Source organism: Patiria miniata, unplaced genomic scaffold (genome assembly GCF_015706575.1).
Source record: "Patiria miniata isolate m_02_andy unplaced genomic scaffold, ASM1570657v1 HiC_scaffold_20, whole genome shotgun sequence".
NCBI classification, from domain to species: Eukaryota; Metazoa; Echinodermata; class Asteroidea; order Valvatida; family Asterinidae; genus Patiria; species Patiria miniata.
The window spans coordinates 34375349-34393309 of NW_024037059.1; the positions used below are offsets into that span (position 1 = coordinate 34375349).

At 39.7% G+C, this 17961-nt stretch overlaps 1 protein-coding gene across 1 annotated transcript; it reads right to left on the reverse strand.

Annotated features, from left to right (window-relative positions):
- Window positions 1-375: 375 nt before the first annotated feature.
- LOC119728060 lies at window positions 376-14042 on the reverse strand. The gene is made up of 10 exons (XM_038200136.1): window positions 13861-14042; window positions 10343-10534; window positions 7677-9348; window positions 7302-7448; window positions 6810-7183; window positions 5525-5678; window positions 4866-5186; window positions 4424-4654; window positions 3664-3837; window positions 376-594 (listed from the first exon to the last, which is right to left on the reverse strand). The coding sequence occupies exons 1-10, from the start codon at window positions 14040-14042 to the stop codon at window positions 376-378; spliced, it is 3666 nt and encodes a 1221-aa protein (XP_038056064.1).
- Between the last annotated feature and the right edge of the window lie 3919 nt (window positions 14043-17961).

Consider the following 17961-nt stretch of genomic DNA (forward strand, 5'->3'; position numbering starts at 1 on the left):
TCCGGTTTTTGGTATGCGCGCGCGTCGCCGTAGCCATGCGCGTCGGCAAAATGAAAACGTTTTTTTTCAATGAAAGATGATGTCTCAAAACCGCCAAACTCACTGGTTTGACTGGAATCCTGCTGCTGCACAATTTTAACGTGTTTTTAGATTGGGTTATGGTCGAGAATAAGCTTTATGTGGCCTCTCTGGACTCCCATAGGCCTATATTTGCACTAAGTTTAGTCGGGCACCATTTGCAGTTATCAGCACACATTTGAAGCAAAAAAATCAGGTAAAAAAAAAAAGCCGCGTCGCCGCACCACTTTTTGGGCAAGCTCCATACCAGAAACCGGAGACTTTTTCTTTTTGGCCTAAGGTCTATTTGGGGCTTATTCACTGGCGTGCTACCTTTACTGCATCAATTTTGATGGCAATTCTCTCGGTGTTGTCTGTGATCCAGCGAGTTAGATCCAAAACCTGAAAGGTCTTTTCTTCCTGGTTGTCTGGTTGTATGGACACTTTGCCCGGGATGTCGCCACCTTCATCGCACTGTTTAAGAAATTCCTCCATTGCAATGAACTGGTAGTTCTCCTCATCTGTGCACGGCTGAGCCTGTGGGGGAAATACACTCTATAAATAAGTGATTTAAAGTGTGCATTTCAAAGTACATGTACATTTATGATATAATCAGCTTATAGCATGGTGCTCGACCATTCAAAGGAAGCTGAATGTAATTTTCAATATAACTTAGGCTTTTAACAATTTCGAATTAAATATTATTGATACATGTATTACTCTGTCAAAGCCCCAACATTAATTTTCTTGGTGATGAAATAACCATTAAAATTATGTCCAGTTTTGTTTTAAAGAGTATAGATTCCTTCTTAACAATGTGTTGTTTAACATTAGAGAACAATGTTCTTCAACACATATAATTACGTGTGTGAAATGTGACTGCAGGCACAGTTACAGAGACAGAGCTACAATTGTGGAAGCCTTTTGAAAAGTTCAACGTGAGTTTTGACATTTTTGACTGAGTGGCAACTGAGCTGCGAGGTGGCGCAAATCAAGCGAAGACTACACGGTACAGAGGCCGCGTGATGAATTCACTTGACAATTGGCGTGTGAAGCCGCCACTCGCCCCGATAGCATCGCGGCTTCGCCTCTCAGTCAAGGTTTCAATCCATCAAATACGCGCTCATAGAAAACAATACAAAATCGGACACAAAAAACACCGCCTGGTAACGCTCAGGAGCAATGCGGCAATGTGTTTTGCACTGGAAATTTAAGATTAGACCTCTGGGACATTTTTCTTTCAATTTCAGCAGTGATAGCCGTATATTTTTTTTGATATATTCCCTTAATCACCCCTAAATCGGTTACCAATCTCTGGGTCCAGGTTTAAATGTAGTCCCCTCCTCTATGCGATGGCTCACAGACTGGTGTTTTCTGAGAATGAAATCCCCTAGTTGGAAGTTGCAAGTAACAAATGCTTGATCTCCAGAAATGTTTCTACAATCTGTCACAAGATTAGGCCGCAAGGAAATGTGGTTCAAAATTACCCGTGGGATCACTAAATATCAATGAGCTGGCGTGCATGAATTTACGATTCTTTGATAACAGCTTTTGAGGGACTTTGGTGATAAAACAAATGGACCAATGACAGAGAAAATTTACATGAAATGAAAAGCCACTCCAAAAAGATGAAAATGCGATTGCTGGCTTTTTCTGAAATGCGGCGCTGCAGTTTGTCTGCTGCTTGTGATTTCTGCAGGTTATTCAAAGATGCGTGCACATTGAAAATAGCACAGTGGTCAAAAGAGGATTGAGGCCCTTTCCCCTCCTGGAAATGCAGGAGAAACTGAAGAGTAAAAAAAATTTTGGGGGAGGGAGGGATGGTCTGTTGATTCATAGCCCAGCGAATATGTGACAATTATGATTTTTTTTCATAAAAGCGTATTCTTTCGCCAGTGTCTTACAATGTTGGTTGGCCTGTAACCTATATGACGTCATTAATTTCAACACTTCCACACGAGAGCATTTACTTGAATTTACTTGTTTTCATGGGTAAGTAGGATCAGCGCTACACAGCAACTATTTTTTCTTGAAACACATCAGGTGGATGAATAAATATCACACGGTTTTAAGTAACTTCTTATATATAGTTTATTTTCCAAGGCAGGTAGCGTGGCTGCAGCTCGCTGTGTCGTGCTACGCTAAAAAACGGTGGTCGAAATGATGCAGGTTGAGGGTACGGATCTCCGAAAGTTAACATTTTAATTTTTTTTTTTTACAAAAGTGATTTTTCTTTCCTAAATTGTCATACTGATCAAAAAATATATTTCTATTTTGTTTTTTCATTCATGGCCATAGAGGATTTGGGAAGTTAAGTCCGAGAACCATTCCGTTACCAACTGACGCATGCACATTATGGTAATTGACTATACTTTTTGTTTACAGAAAAAATAAATGCTATCCGTGCAGTGTGTGCGCGCGTATATGCAAACTGCTCAGAATAACAAAAACACCCGTACCCGCCTTGGACCAAGTCCACCATTAACCTAGTCTGGTTCCCAGACCAAAAAATTCTTACTATTCCTGATGAATCTTAGGTCCAGTAGCCTCTGGTAATACATTGTATTACAATTTACATCACGTGACTAAAACGGGAGGAATTCTTCCTTTTTTCCGAAAATTTCCGAAGTTTGCCGAAGTCGTTTCGTCGACAATCGGATAGCGCCCGAGTATTTCCGAGTATATAATATGGGTTTGATTAACTGCTAATTGCTTATTAATTCTATTTTAAATGGGTTGATAATTAATATTTATTGCTTTCATTTAGAAAACTTGAAATTCAACGACATTTTGTGCATCAAATATACTCGGATCGTATGGGCGAACTTTCTGCTGCGTCACGTACAATTTTGAATTTGACGACCGTTACTGAGATTTTCCAAAACTCGGTCTTCATTCGGCTCCGCCTGCTAACAGTGCTATTTGGGTGCCTAATTTTGAAGATTTCAGATCAACATTAGTCAATGTTATCTTACAGAAACATTAAACCGTATTATCATAACTGTGTGATATTATGAAGCAAGTGATTTATTTAAAAATTTGATCAGAACATTACAAGCTAAAAGTGATAAAGCAAAATCGGAAACGAAGCCGAGCTTTGAAAAAAGGGCCATAAATGTCGTCATGTTTATTTTTAGCCACGGAGGCTGCCTGACCTACAATTTCGACGTGAGCGTCGGGAATAATTGTCAGGTCTGGGAACCAGACTACCATAAACCGGTTCATTAGTGTGACGTCATTTCAGTTTAAACCACGCCCACCGGCCATTAAATAGCACTGGAACCATTGGAACCGGCAGCTAACGCAACTTGAGTGTTTATCCAATGGGCGCTAGTAATCAGTGGTGCGCGCGCGTGTATGACGTTTTTACTACCGAGCCGGATAGATCTGAGACATAATGACGTCACGCTTTGTTTACGAAGCGTAACGACACGCTTTGTGTGCTTTTTGAGAGCTTTTGGTTCTTGTTCCACCTGGCTCGCATGCAAAAGCACACATGAAAACAAATTATAACGTCATCATGTCAAAGGATATTGGGCCTTCCACGGGCGTTATGCGCAGCTACCGAAAAGCTTGATGTCATACAGAGTGACTGAACACTCGTACCTTCAAGATTATGTCCACCAGTTTCTTGTCGACCCGCATCTTGCTGACATTTTTACCCAGCTGCTTCTCGACTATCCCCTTCCAATGGTCGGATTCGTATCGCTGAAGAATTTCGTCATCCGGACGCATATCCAGAAAGGGAAAAGCAATCGGCTCCTGGGGTGAAGTTTGATGCTATGCATTAAAGAAAAAAAAATAGTCATACAGAATTAATTAAACTTTTCTTTAACAGATGAAACACTTTTGTCGCCAAAATATATGTCGCCCGCAACATTGATTTCTTTAATATTTTTTTTCTCTGTGGCATACCGTTGTTCATTTGATTGTAAAATGTATATTTTAATTATTTACATCACTGAAGTTAATCAATTCGAATGGACGACAAGGTATCGTATATGGTCGATCGTAATTACATTTAATTGAAAGACTCCCCAACCATTTCTCCCAAAATCCAAGACCGGAAGACCTTCTTCCGGTTTCAATCATGTACATTTGACGGACAAAGGAACAACTGTTTTATCATTCTACCCATCCCTCTGTATGTCCTACAATAACAAGTTCTCTTCAAAATTACAACATATGACAGTCTCGTGTGGAATGTGGTGGAATTCAAGCCAGGGTAACAGGAAGAGTTAACTATGATTCCGGGGCTTAAATACTTAAAGTTTTAATCACAGGCGGTGAATGACACATCTTGACAAGCTCTAAATCATGCTTATTTAGGGTTGAAACTACTAAGTTCAATCATAACATTGCCTACCTGGTTCTTATGTTTAGCTAAAACTGAATTCAGTAGTTCGACGGCCACTTTGCATGTGTCTCTACACTCCGTCCGAACTTCCTCAGACCGAGGGTCAGTCTTCAACAGCGCGTCTTCAACAGCTCGATGGCACCGACGGAGATTTTGAGTAAGGGCGCATGTTCCATCGGTCATTTTCGAAAAGAGGTCCTTTGAAGATGTTTTTCCGCTGTGACAAATCTGCGCTATCACCTGCAAAATTAAAGCAATCATCTAATATATAGACAGTAGATGTTGTACAGTTTTGGAATATAGGTTTCATTCTCATTTGTTTTGCAGTTGTCAGTCATGACAATTGTATGTGTCTTCAGGTTTGTAATAATTTTATTCGGTGTGCTCGTCATGAAGCACTAGTTCATAATTTTAATGCAGTGTTTGTTAGCTATCCTTACGTCAACTTTACCTGAAGTAATTCCCAAGTAGGCCTACTTCCGATCCGAACGACGAAGTCTTTGTTGCTTGACAGCGCTCTAAGCAGCTCTTCAGCTTTCTCGTACTTGCCATCTCCGATATCACGCGCAAGTTGCCTTATGTTCGTCCACAGACCTTCGGCCTCCTTCATGGCGTTGAAGAAAAACCTGCAGATCTCCTCGACTTTATCTGTGCACTGACGAGCCAATGTGACTGGGTCCTTGGATGTTTCTAGTATAGCGCTCAAATCTATGTCACTGTGTTTGATCTTGTTAACCAGCGAGTACAAGGTTCCAAGGAAAACTGGTTGTGCCTGAAACGATGGTGAAATAAGATTGGTAACATGTTTTATTTCATATTTAATGAAATAAAACATTAGATGGACGTTAGATGGCACAATCTTCAAAACTGAAGACTTGCATCGACCGATCGTCCCGAAAAAGCAATATTTTCTCAGCAATGTTGCTATCATATTCCTTTGCTTTTGTGGTCTTTAACTGATCAACAAAACCTTTGCCTCTTCTCTGACATCTCTCTATAATTCTATATACGTTTCATCTTGCAATTGCCGGTTTAAGAGCTGCAATGTATGCCTTTCGATACAACTAAATGAATGTGAAGGCCTACAGTGTATTAATTAAAATGGCATACCTTTAGGATTTGTTTGTTGAGCTTTGGGTAATACTTCTCCATGTCGATCCCGAAAAAAATCTGAAACTTTTTTTTAGCTTCCCTCGCAGCTTTGTCATCTAGTATCAGAGGAAAATACTGATTTTTCATTTCTTCATTGCCGAGCTCTTTTTTTCTGTAACAAAGAAACATATTAACATTATGTAACTGGGGTTGAGCACTTTTTTGAGAAAATATCTATCAAAAGATGTCTGTCTGTGCTATTGTCAAGTTTAACAGCAAAAAAAAGAAGACTTTTTAAATGTGTTTTCCCCTAAGAACTACAAACGTGATTGAATTGGGACAGCGAACGAAACCCTCCCGACACATCAACTTTTAGTTGAATAATTAGGGCCCTACAGATTTCGAATTATTTGCAGCCCCAAACAATTAAGTTCTCACATGGTAGACTGGTTCCCAATTGTTATCAGCATCGATACTGTAAGAAACGGGAACCAGCCTACTCGAAGGGCGCACCTGTTTGTGGGCGAAAATAATTCGATAAAGCCTTTTTTCCCGAGCGGTTGCAAATACCAAATATATTTAACAAAGGTATCATTTAAAAAAAATAAGAGTCCAGTTGAACATCCGTAATGAGAAAAAAACCGGGTTTGTTAAACAGCATAGACAGTACAGTGTGTCTCCAAAACAAACCGGGCCCGCACAAATCAGCGGCCATATCCAAAGAAATATTCATGTGACAGTAAATTTTGTTTGTTTCATCATGCTATTGATGTTGTTTTACTGCCTGTGAAAAAAATAACTGAATTGATGAACACTTTTAAAGCCAAGACTAGAAACGTCAGAGTTCCATAAATTCGGAATTTACACTTTATGCGGCATTAGCTTGTGCTGGTAAATTAGTAAAGAGAGGGAGACCAAGATCCTGTATCACACACGGACACATTTCACAAGCTAATGCCGCAACAAGTTTAAATTTCGATTTTATGGAGCTCTTACGGTTCTAGTCATGGCTTTAAGAGTTTTCAATCAATTCAGTTTATTTTTCCACAGGCAGTAAAACAACATCAACAGCATGAGGAAACAGAAACAAAATTTGGTCTCAGATGAATATTTGTTTACATAATGGCCGCTGATTTGACCCGGCCCGCGTTTTCTGAGACACACTATTATATACAGCCGTACATTTTAATGATTTACACGGGCTTTGTATTTCATAACTATCTTTTATTTTTTTTGTAAAATAGCTTTTATAACAAAGTTCCAGTTGCTTTTTGATGTTATGGACATAATACCTACCCCAAACCTGACAACAATACGGTCCAACAGGGGACGTAGTTTCTCACAGCAATCGGTAGCGGCATAGACTATTTCATCCGAAAACGTTTCCTTCTTGTCCTCTTCCCTTCCATCCAACTCCAGCTCCCCTTCGTTGTTTTCAAACCTGTGTCGGAGTATTTCTTTCTCCATGTTGAAATGCTCCCTCCAAGCCTGTCTGAAGAACGGCTCCTGATGCAAGATGGCCATCACATCACGCTTGATGGTTTTACAATTCAACGCCAATGCGTCTTTGTCTCTATCGCGGCTACTGAGACCCTTTTCAAAAGAAAAGGGTTTTTCCTCTTGATGTAGAAGATTGGTACCACGAAGGGAGCAACTCACGTCAATTTCCGCAAGAATCTATAATACCGGGGAAAATAAAAGAAGATAAAGATTATAGAATTGAAGCCCAAAACATTTCATGGTAGTTTTAGTTTGAATTTACTTTATAAACAAGGACATAAAAGCAACGACCTACTTGGAGGAATATCCATCTTGATGTGACTTCAAGACTATCTTTTTGGACTAGTCTCAGTAACTCCAAGCTCGCAACGAGACTTCCACATCTGACAGCCTCCCTGTAGGACACGATGCATTGAGACTCCAGTGGTATTGTGTCCTGTCCCTGTGTCCCTGACACAGATGACGTGGATGGTATCTGCTGAGGCTCTTGGTTAACTGCCTTGGTGTGCTGACTCTGTTTTTTTGACAGATCGGATGTGGTTGACATCTGCTGAGCTCCTTGGTCAACTGCCGTGGTGTGCCGACTCTGTTTCCGTAACGCAGAAGATGTGGATGGCATCTGCTGAGCTTCGTGATCCGCTGTCGTGATGTCCTGACTCTGAAGGCCTACCAATAATTGAAGCTCATTGTGTGCGATAGCTAGAGCAATGTCCGCCAATAGCTCTCGACTCTCCCTTTGTTTCAGACCGAATCTCATTGCACCCAGAACCTTGTCGTGAGCTTTCTTGAATGTCTCTTTTGCTTTTTCTGGTCTGAGATTTTTAGACAGAGCCTGTTGTTCTTCTTGAAGACCCATCTTCCAGTATGTCTGTCCCAAGTACCATGGAATATTGAAGTCACCCTCAGTATCAAGTTTTATTAATTCTTTCGTCGCCTTTCCAAAACTGAAGTTCTGAAAGTGTAGGATTCCGACTTCAAGGCATGGATTTGTTTTACAGTGCTTCAGCAGTTGGTTGTAAGCTGCCGTTTTGGGCTTCCTTGCTTTCTTACGTACTTGCCATGTACCAGACGCCTCGTCTAGATATTCAAACGAAGCTGCGGCGTCCATCACTTTGCGCCACATATCCATCCTTGATTCGTGTTCCGAAGCCGTTGGGGTATACTCGAGGTAATTAGCATATTCAAAGTAAAGATGTAGGTTGTCTTCGATTGTCCGGTGTTCAGACTGCTGCAAACTGGCATTGTAGATCTTTTCAGCTTCTTTGTTGTTCCCAAGACCTCTATGCACTTTACACAATGTCATATTTGCCAAATTGTGACCATTGTTGAGCTTCAGGCATTTCTGAAGCTCTTTCAGTGCTTGTTTGTTCCAGTTGGCTTTTTTCTCCGGAATTGCCTTGTCTTTCTCAGCGCATTTGGTGTAGCATAGTGCTAATTGAAAATGACTTTCATGACAGTCTGGGCTGCGTTCAATTCCATCTTTTAATATTGGTATGGCCTGTTCAATCTGTTTACCTTTGTAAGATTTTGCCAAATTTCTCACTACCTCTTGCACCTGGGGGGCTTTTTTGACAGCTTCCCTCATAAGCCGATATCCTTCTCTTCTTTCGTCTTCTGTTCCTCGTCGACTAAGGTTCAATCCAAGAGCTGATGTGGCCAGCTGATATTCATCTTTTTTGATTGCCTTCATCTTTTCCCAGTACTCTTTTTCACTGTTCATGAGCCTTTGGCCTTCTTGGTCCATCTTTTCGAATTGATTGGTGTCGATTCTCCTGTATCGTGCCATTCTGCCAGACATCAGCCCAGCCCCGTAGATGAAGTCCCCTTTTTCCGGGAAGCTCTGCAGCGCTACTTCGAACAGCTGCAAAGCAGTTTCCATAACACGGGGTCCTAGACGTGTCAAGGCTGTGGCGTGCACTGCACCGATCACAGAGTGGTCTTTATGCCGTAACCTCAACTTATCCAGCTTACTGAGCAGATCAGCTACCCTTTGTGCATTATGGCATTTGTATTCGATCCACATGCGATTCAGGAGTGCTACAACTCTGTAGCCGGTTTGAAGTTGAGCATCCGTTTTCTCTATGTATTTGTCGGCTTTGTCGAGGAATTCTCTCGCCTTATGGACATCCCAACGCTTTCCGTTGTCCCATACCTCTAGGTAGGCTCTGAACAAAAGGCCTTCTATCCTTAATAGGTTTGGTGTCTCTTCTAAATCATGATCTATGTTCCGTATAATTCGCTGGTAATCGGTAGTAACAGGAACTTTCAGATTCCAAGTGAAGTGACAAAAAGATCTTTCTTTCCAAGGCAGTGTTCTCCCTTCATCATTCTCAATGTCATTTCTGTAAGGTGTATAATAGTTCGAAAGAATATACATGTCAGTAATTATTTTTTCCTCCTTCCTTTCCTTTATTGCATTTGTTTCTAGATGTGTACCATGTGGTAAAAGACACTTGAAATGCATGGAAACAAGTCTTTGTTTTCAATTGCATCCTAAAAAGAAAACAGATTAAAAAGTAGACGTGTAAAAACGCTCGTATTCGACCTGAACTTTGTCATTAAAAACAAATACAGGGATGTATAAGGCCGAAAATATTGTAAGGACATTGTTGATAAAAAACACTGTAAAATAGTGTTAAAAGGGAGGCAAAATTGTATTCACTACCCTCTTGTGGTAACTGTTCTATAAGATAACGTCAAGGAGATAAAGAAAATGGACCAACATACAGAAATTAGGATGGGTTAAGGACATTAAGGGACTATTCTAAGGCCCAAAATATAGCGCTTTGGTAACAAAACCGACCGAAATTATCGGGTGTACTAAATAGGGCAGCGGTAATTTTTTTTGTATAGTTGATGACTTATTTTCATTGATTCACTTAGCCTAAAAACGGCCATCAAAAGTTGGTCTGGAATACTTGCACGTTTGCAAAAAAGTACCTTCCTACGGTACAAATATGTCTACTTGGCTAGTTGTCCTCCGATATATGTACATGTACATGCATGATGACACCATTATTGTCATCTTATTGAATACTGCCAACAAAATTATGTAAATAAAAGTACCATACCTGTCGACCCGCCCCTTTTTGGCAATGTTAGTGACCGGAAACACATCGTTTATTTGATTTTGCCGAAGGGCCTGTTAGCTATAGACCTTTATCATGATGCCACCATCTCAGTCATGTTCCCTGTATCCAGTAACAATGATAATGCTTTTTGTGCAAAAAAGAACCAGATTTTTTTTCTTTTTAGCCAAGCTTTAGTTACATTAATTTGAATGGGATAAAATCAAGACGGCCGCTACATGATAATGGTCTATAGGCCTACACTTACTCCATCATTTCGTCGATATCAGGAACTTGAGGTGACTTTGATTTCCGTTTCTCTTTCTGATTCTGTCTCATGTTTCTCTTGCTGCCTGTCTTTTTCCCCTGCTGGTTTTCCACTGTTTTTGTCTGAGGTCCTTTATCCATTGTTCCAGCTTTCCAAGGCAGTGTTCTCCCTCCGTTATTTTCCAATTCATTTCTGTAAGATAGTTCGGAAGGATAGACATTTCAGTAATTAGAAATAAAGGTTATGACATCAAAATGATGTCATAGGGGAGATGACTGCCTGAATTGGTTACGAAATTAAGAGTGGAGATGGAAGATTCTGACAGAAAAAGCGCTGTAACATAAATTCAGACTGCAGCAGTTTCTATAATGTTAGAGCTTTAGCTCAAATTCAAACGCTCACTGAATCCTGCTCTGTTTTATATAATTACCCCTTCCCTCCCTATAATAGTGCAAACATCTTCAGTTATCCAATAATTTGGAACCGATATCAAATATAGATTTTTTTCTCATCACTATAAACGTGTGAAGTTTCACACGTTTGTGAAAGGTGGGCACAATTTTTCCATGATGGGCATAATGAGTATCTCCCCCCATTTTTTAAATGGCTGAAACGCTTCTAAAAGGGTGGGTGAGTTTGCAAAGGCTCCACATCTGTAAAATAATTTCTCATGAATATATATGTCTTTGTGAAGTTTCATGCTTTTGTGAAAGGTGGACATAAAGAGCCCCTATTTTTTGAAATGGATGCCACGCCCCTAACATGGTGAGTTTGCGATGGCTCTACATCTAGAACATTTGTTCTCATTATATATCCTATATTAAATAGATCCAACGCTGTCTGTCTGTCTGATGTTGGGCTGTCTGTCTGATGTTTGTTTGTCACGTTAAATGCACTGGTTTTATGGAGAGGCTTCGTTAAATGCAATTGATACGTGGTCATATATAAATGCTCAACAATCGTTGTCCTCTGAAGTCACGTATCAGGTTAAAAAAATACCCCGAACGTTGCATGATGCTTAATCCCTCAAATGTTCGCTAATTCCGGTTTGCAATTGCAAAGGTGGGCTTTCTGTAGCTGATGTGCATGCAAGGGGATTTATCAGGGATGATGAATAATTAGTCGATACTTCGGGGATTTCTAAATGTCTGTCTCAGTGTTTGGTCAGATGATTGTATTTGCCACAGATATTTCTTATACCTCTTTATGATTTTTTTTTATCGGGGGGGGGGAGGGAGAAGCGGCTACTCCATCCAGCAAGCTGGTGCCGCGCGAAGCGCGGCATCCCGCTATGAACGTAAACTCTATGTCAGGTTTCATGCTTTTATGAAAAAGTGCACAATTTTTTTCTTATATCCGCTGAACTAAAGGGTGGGTAAAAAAAAAAAGGAAACCCAAACTGTGCCCCCCTATTTTTAATAGAAGTTCTGCATGTAGCGCTGTTCATATCCAGGTATGAAATCTTTTAGTAGAAGGACAATTCAAATCGCTCATGTACTTTACAAGTTATGGAATTCTGAACACAAACACCGTGTTCATGGATCACATTTTAAGGTACGTGATATTTCAGCAAAAAAGAAATCATGTCGTATCCTGAAAATGATATCAGAATAATCCCAAAAGTCTCCAGGGTAGCCAAGTAGAAGGGAGGGCAAGACTATAAACACTTGACATTATAAAGCATACTATTTTAGCATTCGAAGAAGTAGGTTTTTAAATAAATGTCATTGTAAGTGCCAGTTATCATAGTTTTTAGAGTGTTCTGTGATCCGTGGACAAGGTTAAAAAACTAGAAAAGAACATGAGCAATTTGAATAATTTTATCACCATAAGAAAGCTAATTAATTTGGCTTTAATATCCTAGATCTGAAACGCGCTACATGCAGACCGTTTCCTTTTTTTCTACACACCCTGTACAGCCAAAACTGTTGATTTCATTTTCAACATGCAATTTCACTCCCACCCTGTCCCCATAGCTTTTATTGGCTATTTTAAATAATGTTATTTGACAGGGGTATACTTATACTACAATGTATGTACGTACATCAGATCACTGCTGGGGAATACTACAGGGTGAGTAAAAAAGCGAAACCCAAACCCCCCAAATTATGTTGTTCCATATTTTATAAAAATATGTAGCATCCAAAATAATAATGACTGGAAAGCCAATTTCACAAGGTACGTTTAGATGAAAAAATGACTGAAATTGGTCAATCCGTTCAGAAAATATCACCATTTAAACACAATGACCCTAAAACCTGTCTCGTCCAAAAAAAAATGCGATTTCAAGAATCGTTGTCGCAATTGTCTTCAAACATCACCAGCGATAAAAACTCAGTTTAAACGTTAAAATATTCAACAGATTCCCCTTGAAGGCCCGTCCTTAGAAAAGGAAATTATAAAATCATATTGTTTGCCTAACCGGGGTTGTTAATAATGATATTGTGTATCACAGTTGGTGACAGTTGTTGAAACAAGTGTTCTGTGTCATTTTCTTTGTTGTTCCAAACAGTCAAAACACACAATGAACTGCTTTTTTGGACGAGACAGGTTTTAGGGTCATTGCGTTTGAATGGTGATATTCTGTGAACGGATTGAGCGATTTCAGTATTTTTTTTTATTTAAAAGTAGCTTATGAAATTGGCTTTCCAGTCGTTATTAATGTTGGTGCCATATATAATTTTTTTAAATATGAAATATATTTTATGGGGTTTGGGTTCCGCTTTTTTTTTAACTCACCCTGTATAATATTATACTCTGTGGGAAAACTGTGTAAAAACGTAGAGAAATAAAATGCAATATATTTTAATGTCCTGAGTGAATGATTAATTTCTATCAAAGCCTTTTTTTAAATTTTTTTGTTTACTAATGCTTGATGAACATGGCACTTACAAAAGTCCAGAAGTTTGGTACTCGGAAGTCGTACTCGGAGGTACAAGTACTCGTTCTCGTACACGGCAGCCTAAGTACTCTGCAGTACTCGAAACTCGGAAAAAGTACTCGACTACAACACTGATGTGCACTGTATAAGTTTGCTGCTAACAAGGCACTGTATTATTAGTAAATCGTTGGATGAATATGAAATTGCGATTTCTATTGAATAGCCTGAATTGAGGTACCCAACCAAACATGGAACCCACTGACGAGGCAAAGGCAACATTTTGGATGCTGTGTATAGGGACTTTCTGCGCAGAATGGTCCGTGGTGGATTTTGCAAGTCAGCGCAGCGTGGTGAGGAACACAACTTTTCGTACACCAATGCCAGAGTTCACAAAATCTATAATAATAGGGCCAATATATTAAAAAGAAGATTGCCTGAATAGGCAGACGTCATTTTGGAGAGACAAAATCTTTTTAAGAATAAAAAAAAAAGACTGAGGTGTCGTGTGTCCCAAACTTCACAATCCTCTAGCTTGAGTAACTCAACAGGTTATGCCTCCAGCGTTACATTTGAATGAATATGGAGCATGTCAGCTGGAGTTACTCAAGCTAACAATCCTCCATACGCCTGTACTCACCCCGCCATGTCGTCGATATCAGAAGGTTTGGGTGGCTTTGATTTCTGTTCCTCATTCTGATTCTTTCTCGGTTTGCTTTTGCCACCCGTCTTCTTCCCCTGCTTATTTCGCACTGTTTCTGTCTCCATGGCCGCTGCTCCTTCAGCGGCGCCTCGCTGATCTCTACTCTCTCCGTTATCCATTGTTTTAGCTTTGAAGCTTTCAAAAATGCTTCAGTCTGGAGTAATTATTCCCTCCACGTTAATCGATTCGAAACTCCCAAACTGGCAGTGGCATCGTGATTTCTCACTTATTGCGTGCATTGCGTACTCATTGGAATTCCCCTTAAGGACCAACACTATCGATTTAATGCAATCGAGCAAATTATATCCATGTACTAGAAATAATCGATTGTTTGTAATCGATGGAAAATCCGGCTCTTTTCACACAAGGTGTAACTCAATTATCGTAAACCTTATAAAAGGAATTTAATTGTTACAGTATGAGTTATAGACTTTTGGAAGAATATGTTTTTCGAAGTGCATACTGCATATGGAATATACAAAAGTAATGTCAGTAAGTTGAGTGTATAGAATCGATACTATCTCTGTACCGATGTGTTTTCTCTTATGGACACTGATGATGTCATACACTAAAAATAAGCCTGGGAACCTTGAATGAGAAATTTTGATAAGTGGTAGTCAGACGGGGTGATTCGAAATATAAATCGGGTAGAGGGAAATATGTCCTGGTCAACCAATTTTCCTGATTCGGGGCTTCGTATTTTGTCGTTCAAATTCTAAATCATGTAATATCAAACGAATAGCTTTAAAGAGTATGTCGAATGATAGACTGTCACTAATACCCACGGTACCCACCATCCAAAACAGGGCGCTGGGAAGGGCTCATTTCTTAGGAAGTATGACGTAATTTCTTCCTGCCCTCATTGGATAGAATTTTTGTTTGAACAATAACACGGGTCAATACACCTAATCTTTACTACATTGTAGAGATACAATACTGACTGAACATCGCTTCGCGACCGTGGGGGATTTTGAAGCTCCCTTTGGTCACGTAAAAGTCTATGGAAAGTCATACAAATAAAATTAAATAATAACATGAGTAAAATTACACTGTGGGCAAAATCAATAAATAAGAACCTGTTTGATGATCAAAATTCGCTTCCTAAACTATTGTAATTCTATGTTTTTTATTTACGGATCCGTGCGTTGTGGGGCTTTGGAGCTTCAACATGACCACCGCGTGTGTGCGAGGGCGACACGGTTTTGTGCACACACATAGGTCGAAGTGCTATCCAGTCAGTATAAATAAGTACGGAACTAAATTATACGAATGCAAAGTAATTCCCTCGCTCCACCCCGCCCCCCACCGGAAAAAAATAATATACGCAAGAGCGACATGACCGCTGATCTATCACAAAATTGTGTTAAGGAAACGCAAAGCAATTTTGGTAGCTCTCTGCCACGATGAATGCAACTATGCGGTTCCCATGCTCCCTTCACATGCTGAAGTGTTGACAAAGAGTTGTATTGAATAGAATGCAAGTTGATTCAATAATTCCCATTCTCAGGCACTGTGTTCAACCAACAGGAATATCCCATAGCGCGCGATCGGTACAATAATGCCTTACGTTTGAATAATATTTGTTCATTTTATCGTGGAATAGAACTGCAAGGCCCATTTAACGCTTGGCGAGTCTATATCAATAAATTGAATATTGATGTATTCGTGTGTAACTGGTACCACGGGTCACCTCGACAAAAATAGATTCAATGAGAACTCAAAAGAGTTAGAAGCATGGCCTTGGATAGAGTAGTTAGTACAAACGTGTGCAAGAATTCGAAGTTTATTTATTTTTTAGGGCTGTTCACTTCGCAGTTTAATGACTTTTTAACTTTGTTATGACAGGACATACAAGAATATCCCTACTCAAAGGTTGTTTATTGTGAGTTACTAATAAGGCCAGATAGATTAGACCGTGTATTTAAACACAAAATATGACCAAAATAAGTGAGGACAGATAACATGTAAATTAACAAACAAAGTTACTAAAAGCATAATTATATAACAGCATAAGTGGTAAGAATGACACTCTGGAGCGAAAACACAGGAAACTATCTCTCATTTTTTTTAAAACCCAAATCGATTCCTGAACTCCTATGGTTTATAGTCGTTTGCCACAACAGATAACTTCATACCATTCGGGATGGGTACTCGCAAGTGTCTTGGACCCATCTTGGTCCAGCCTGTCCTCTTTTTTTACTTTCTCCCGGCTATAATTGGATTTTAATTCAATATAATCGGTGTGTGTGTGTTCAAGGGCGGATCCCGGGGGGGGGGGGGGGGGCAAAGGGGGCCATGGCCCCCCCCCCAAAAAAACTAAACCAATTTTTTTTTTTTATGTGACATCGCAATAAAGGCAGGCAATGAGTATACCACCATCTTTTCCTCAAAAAAACATTGGTTAAAGTGGTCAGAAATTGCCTTAGATCGCACCACAGAGCATCTAGAATCCAAAAATGTTTAACCCCACGCCGTAATTTTTTTGACCCACTTTTTGGGGGGGACCAGAATTTTTTTTGGCCCCCAAAAAATTGTGTTCTGGATCCGCCCTTGTGTGTGGGTGGGTGGGTGGGGTGGTGTGAGTTTGTCATACATTCCCTATGTGGACTTGTGAACAAAAGATGTCCACATGGGTTAACGTTATGTGGACTAAGTCGTGTCCAAATAACGTTATGCCCTTTCTGGAAAACAGGTTTAGAGGCATTTTTGGGTTAGGTTTATCAGTAGCAGAATGAAGAGAAACACTATAGGGAATCATAGAAAAAAAAATTGGGTTAAAATAGTTTTCACAGTTTAAGTAAAGTTATTTTTTGTACCGAGTTTTTTTAACTACACGAAAACAAAGGAATGTCCACACAAGGTATGTAACGTAAACCGGGGTGCGTGGGTGTGACTACAAATTCGTATCCTTGTGGAGACACACACACAATAGGGAACAAAACATTGTAAAGGTCTCTACAGGGCAATTTCTATAGATGAATAGGTCTCCACAAGGTTTTCACGAAATAGATATATGGGTTTTACTCAAAAACTAGGAATTTCCAAGGTGGGTTGATATGTCGCAAATGAAAGAGTTTTAGAAAAGGGATATTAAGCCCAAATTTCAGCCAAGGAAACTAATTCTGGTTAAAATAAGAGCATTTTGAAACTTCACTTTCAAAATTGAACACTTTACTACACGAGAACAAAGGAATGTCTCCACAAGGATACAAATTTGAGAATGGGTGTGTGTGTGTGTGTGTGTGGGGGGGGGGGGGGGGGGGGACTCTGAATACGCGCCTGCCCTGAGTGCGAGGGGTCGCGTGGGCCCTTAAACCTTTCCGTATCAGGATGACCAAACTGGATGAAATGTGTCCATCACATCGGGGTAATGTTCAATGACTCAGATGTATGCATGTATCCTTCAATTGTTTCCACACCTATACTCTTTGTGCATTTTGATTTTAGTATCAGCAACAACAAAACTAATTAATAATTAAGATACAAATTATGTGAATCTTTCCAAACTGTTTTACTTTCATTATTTATCGGAAATTCAATCAGTATTGACTGATTTGATGCGCTAGTTCACTTGCACTTTAATTGACACAAGACGTATTGTAAAAGCAGATTGAACAATACCAATAATAACACGCACAATATAAACCCAAACAATTACATGTAGGAATTATAACATTTAAACTACAGTGACGTGCATGATAACGTGTCCCGTAAACAAGCATTTAAGAGAAGGAGGAAAAAATGAAATCATGATAATAGACCCTAAACAATTGTTATTCAAGTTAACTTCTATTTGTATTGTGTGTACTTTCTCTATCTAAGCAGTCCATATGAGACCATACTGAACAGGGACCCATGGTCCTAGCTGATAAGAGAGGCGTCAGCTCACTGGCAGAAGTTAAACTGCAAAGAACAAAAAGAAAAGTTGACATTATTGGAGACTTGTGCTGCTTTATATGTTAAGAGTCGGCAGGCAAATTCTTTTCCGTAGGGATGGAGCAATTTCATGAACAATTCAATAGTTTTCGGTGAGAAATG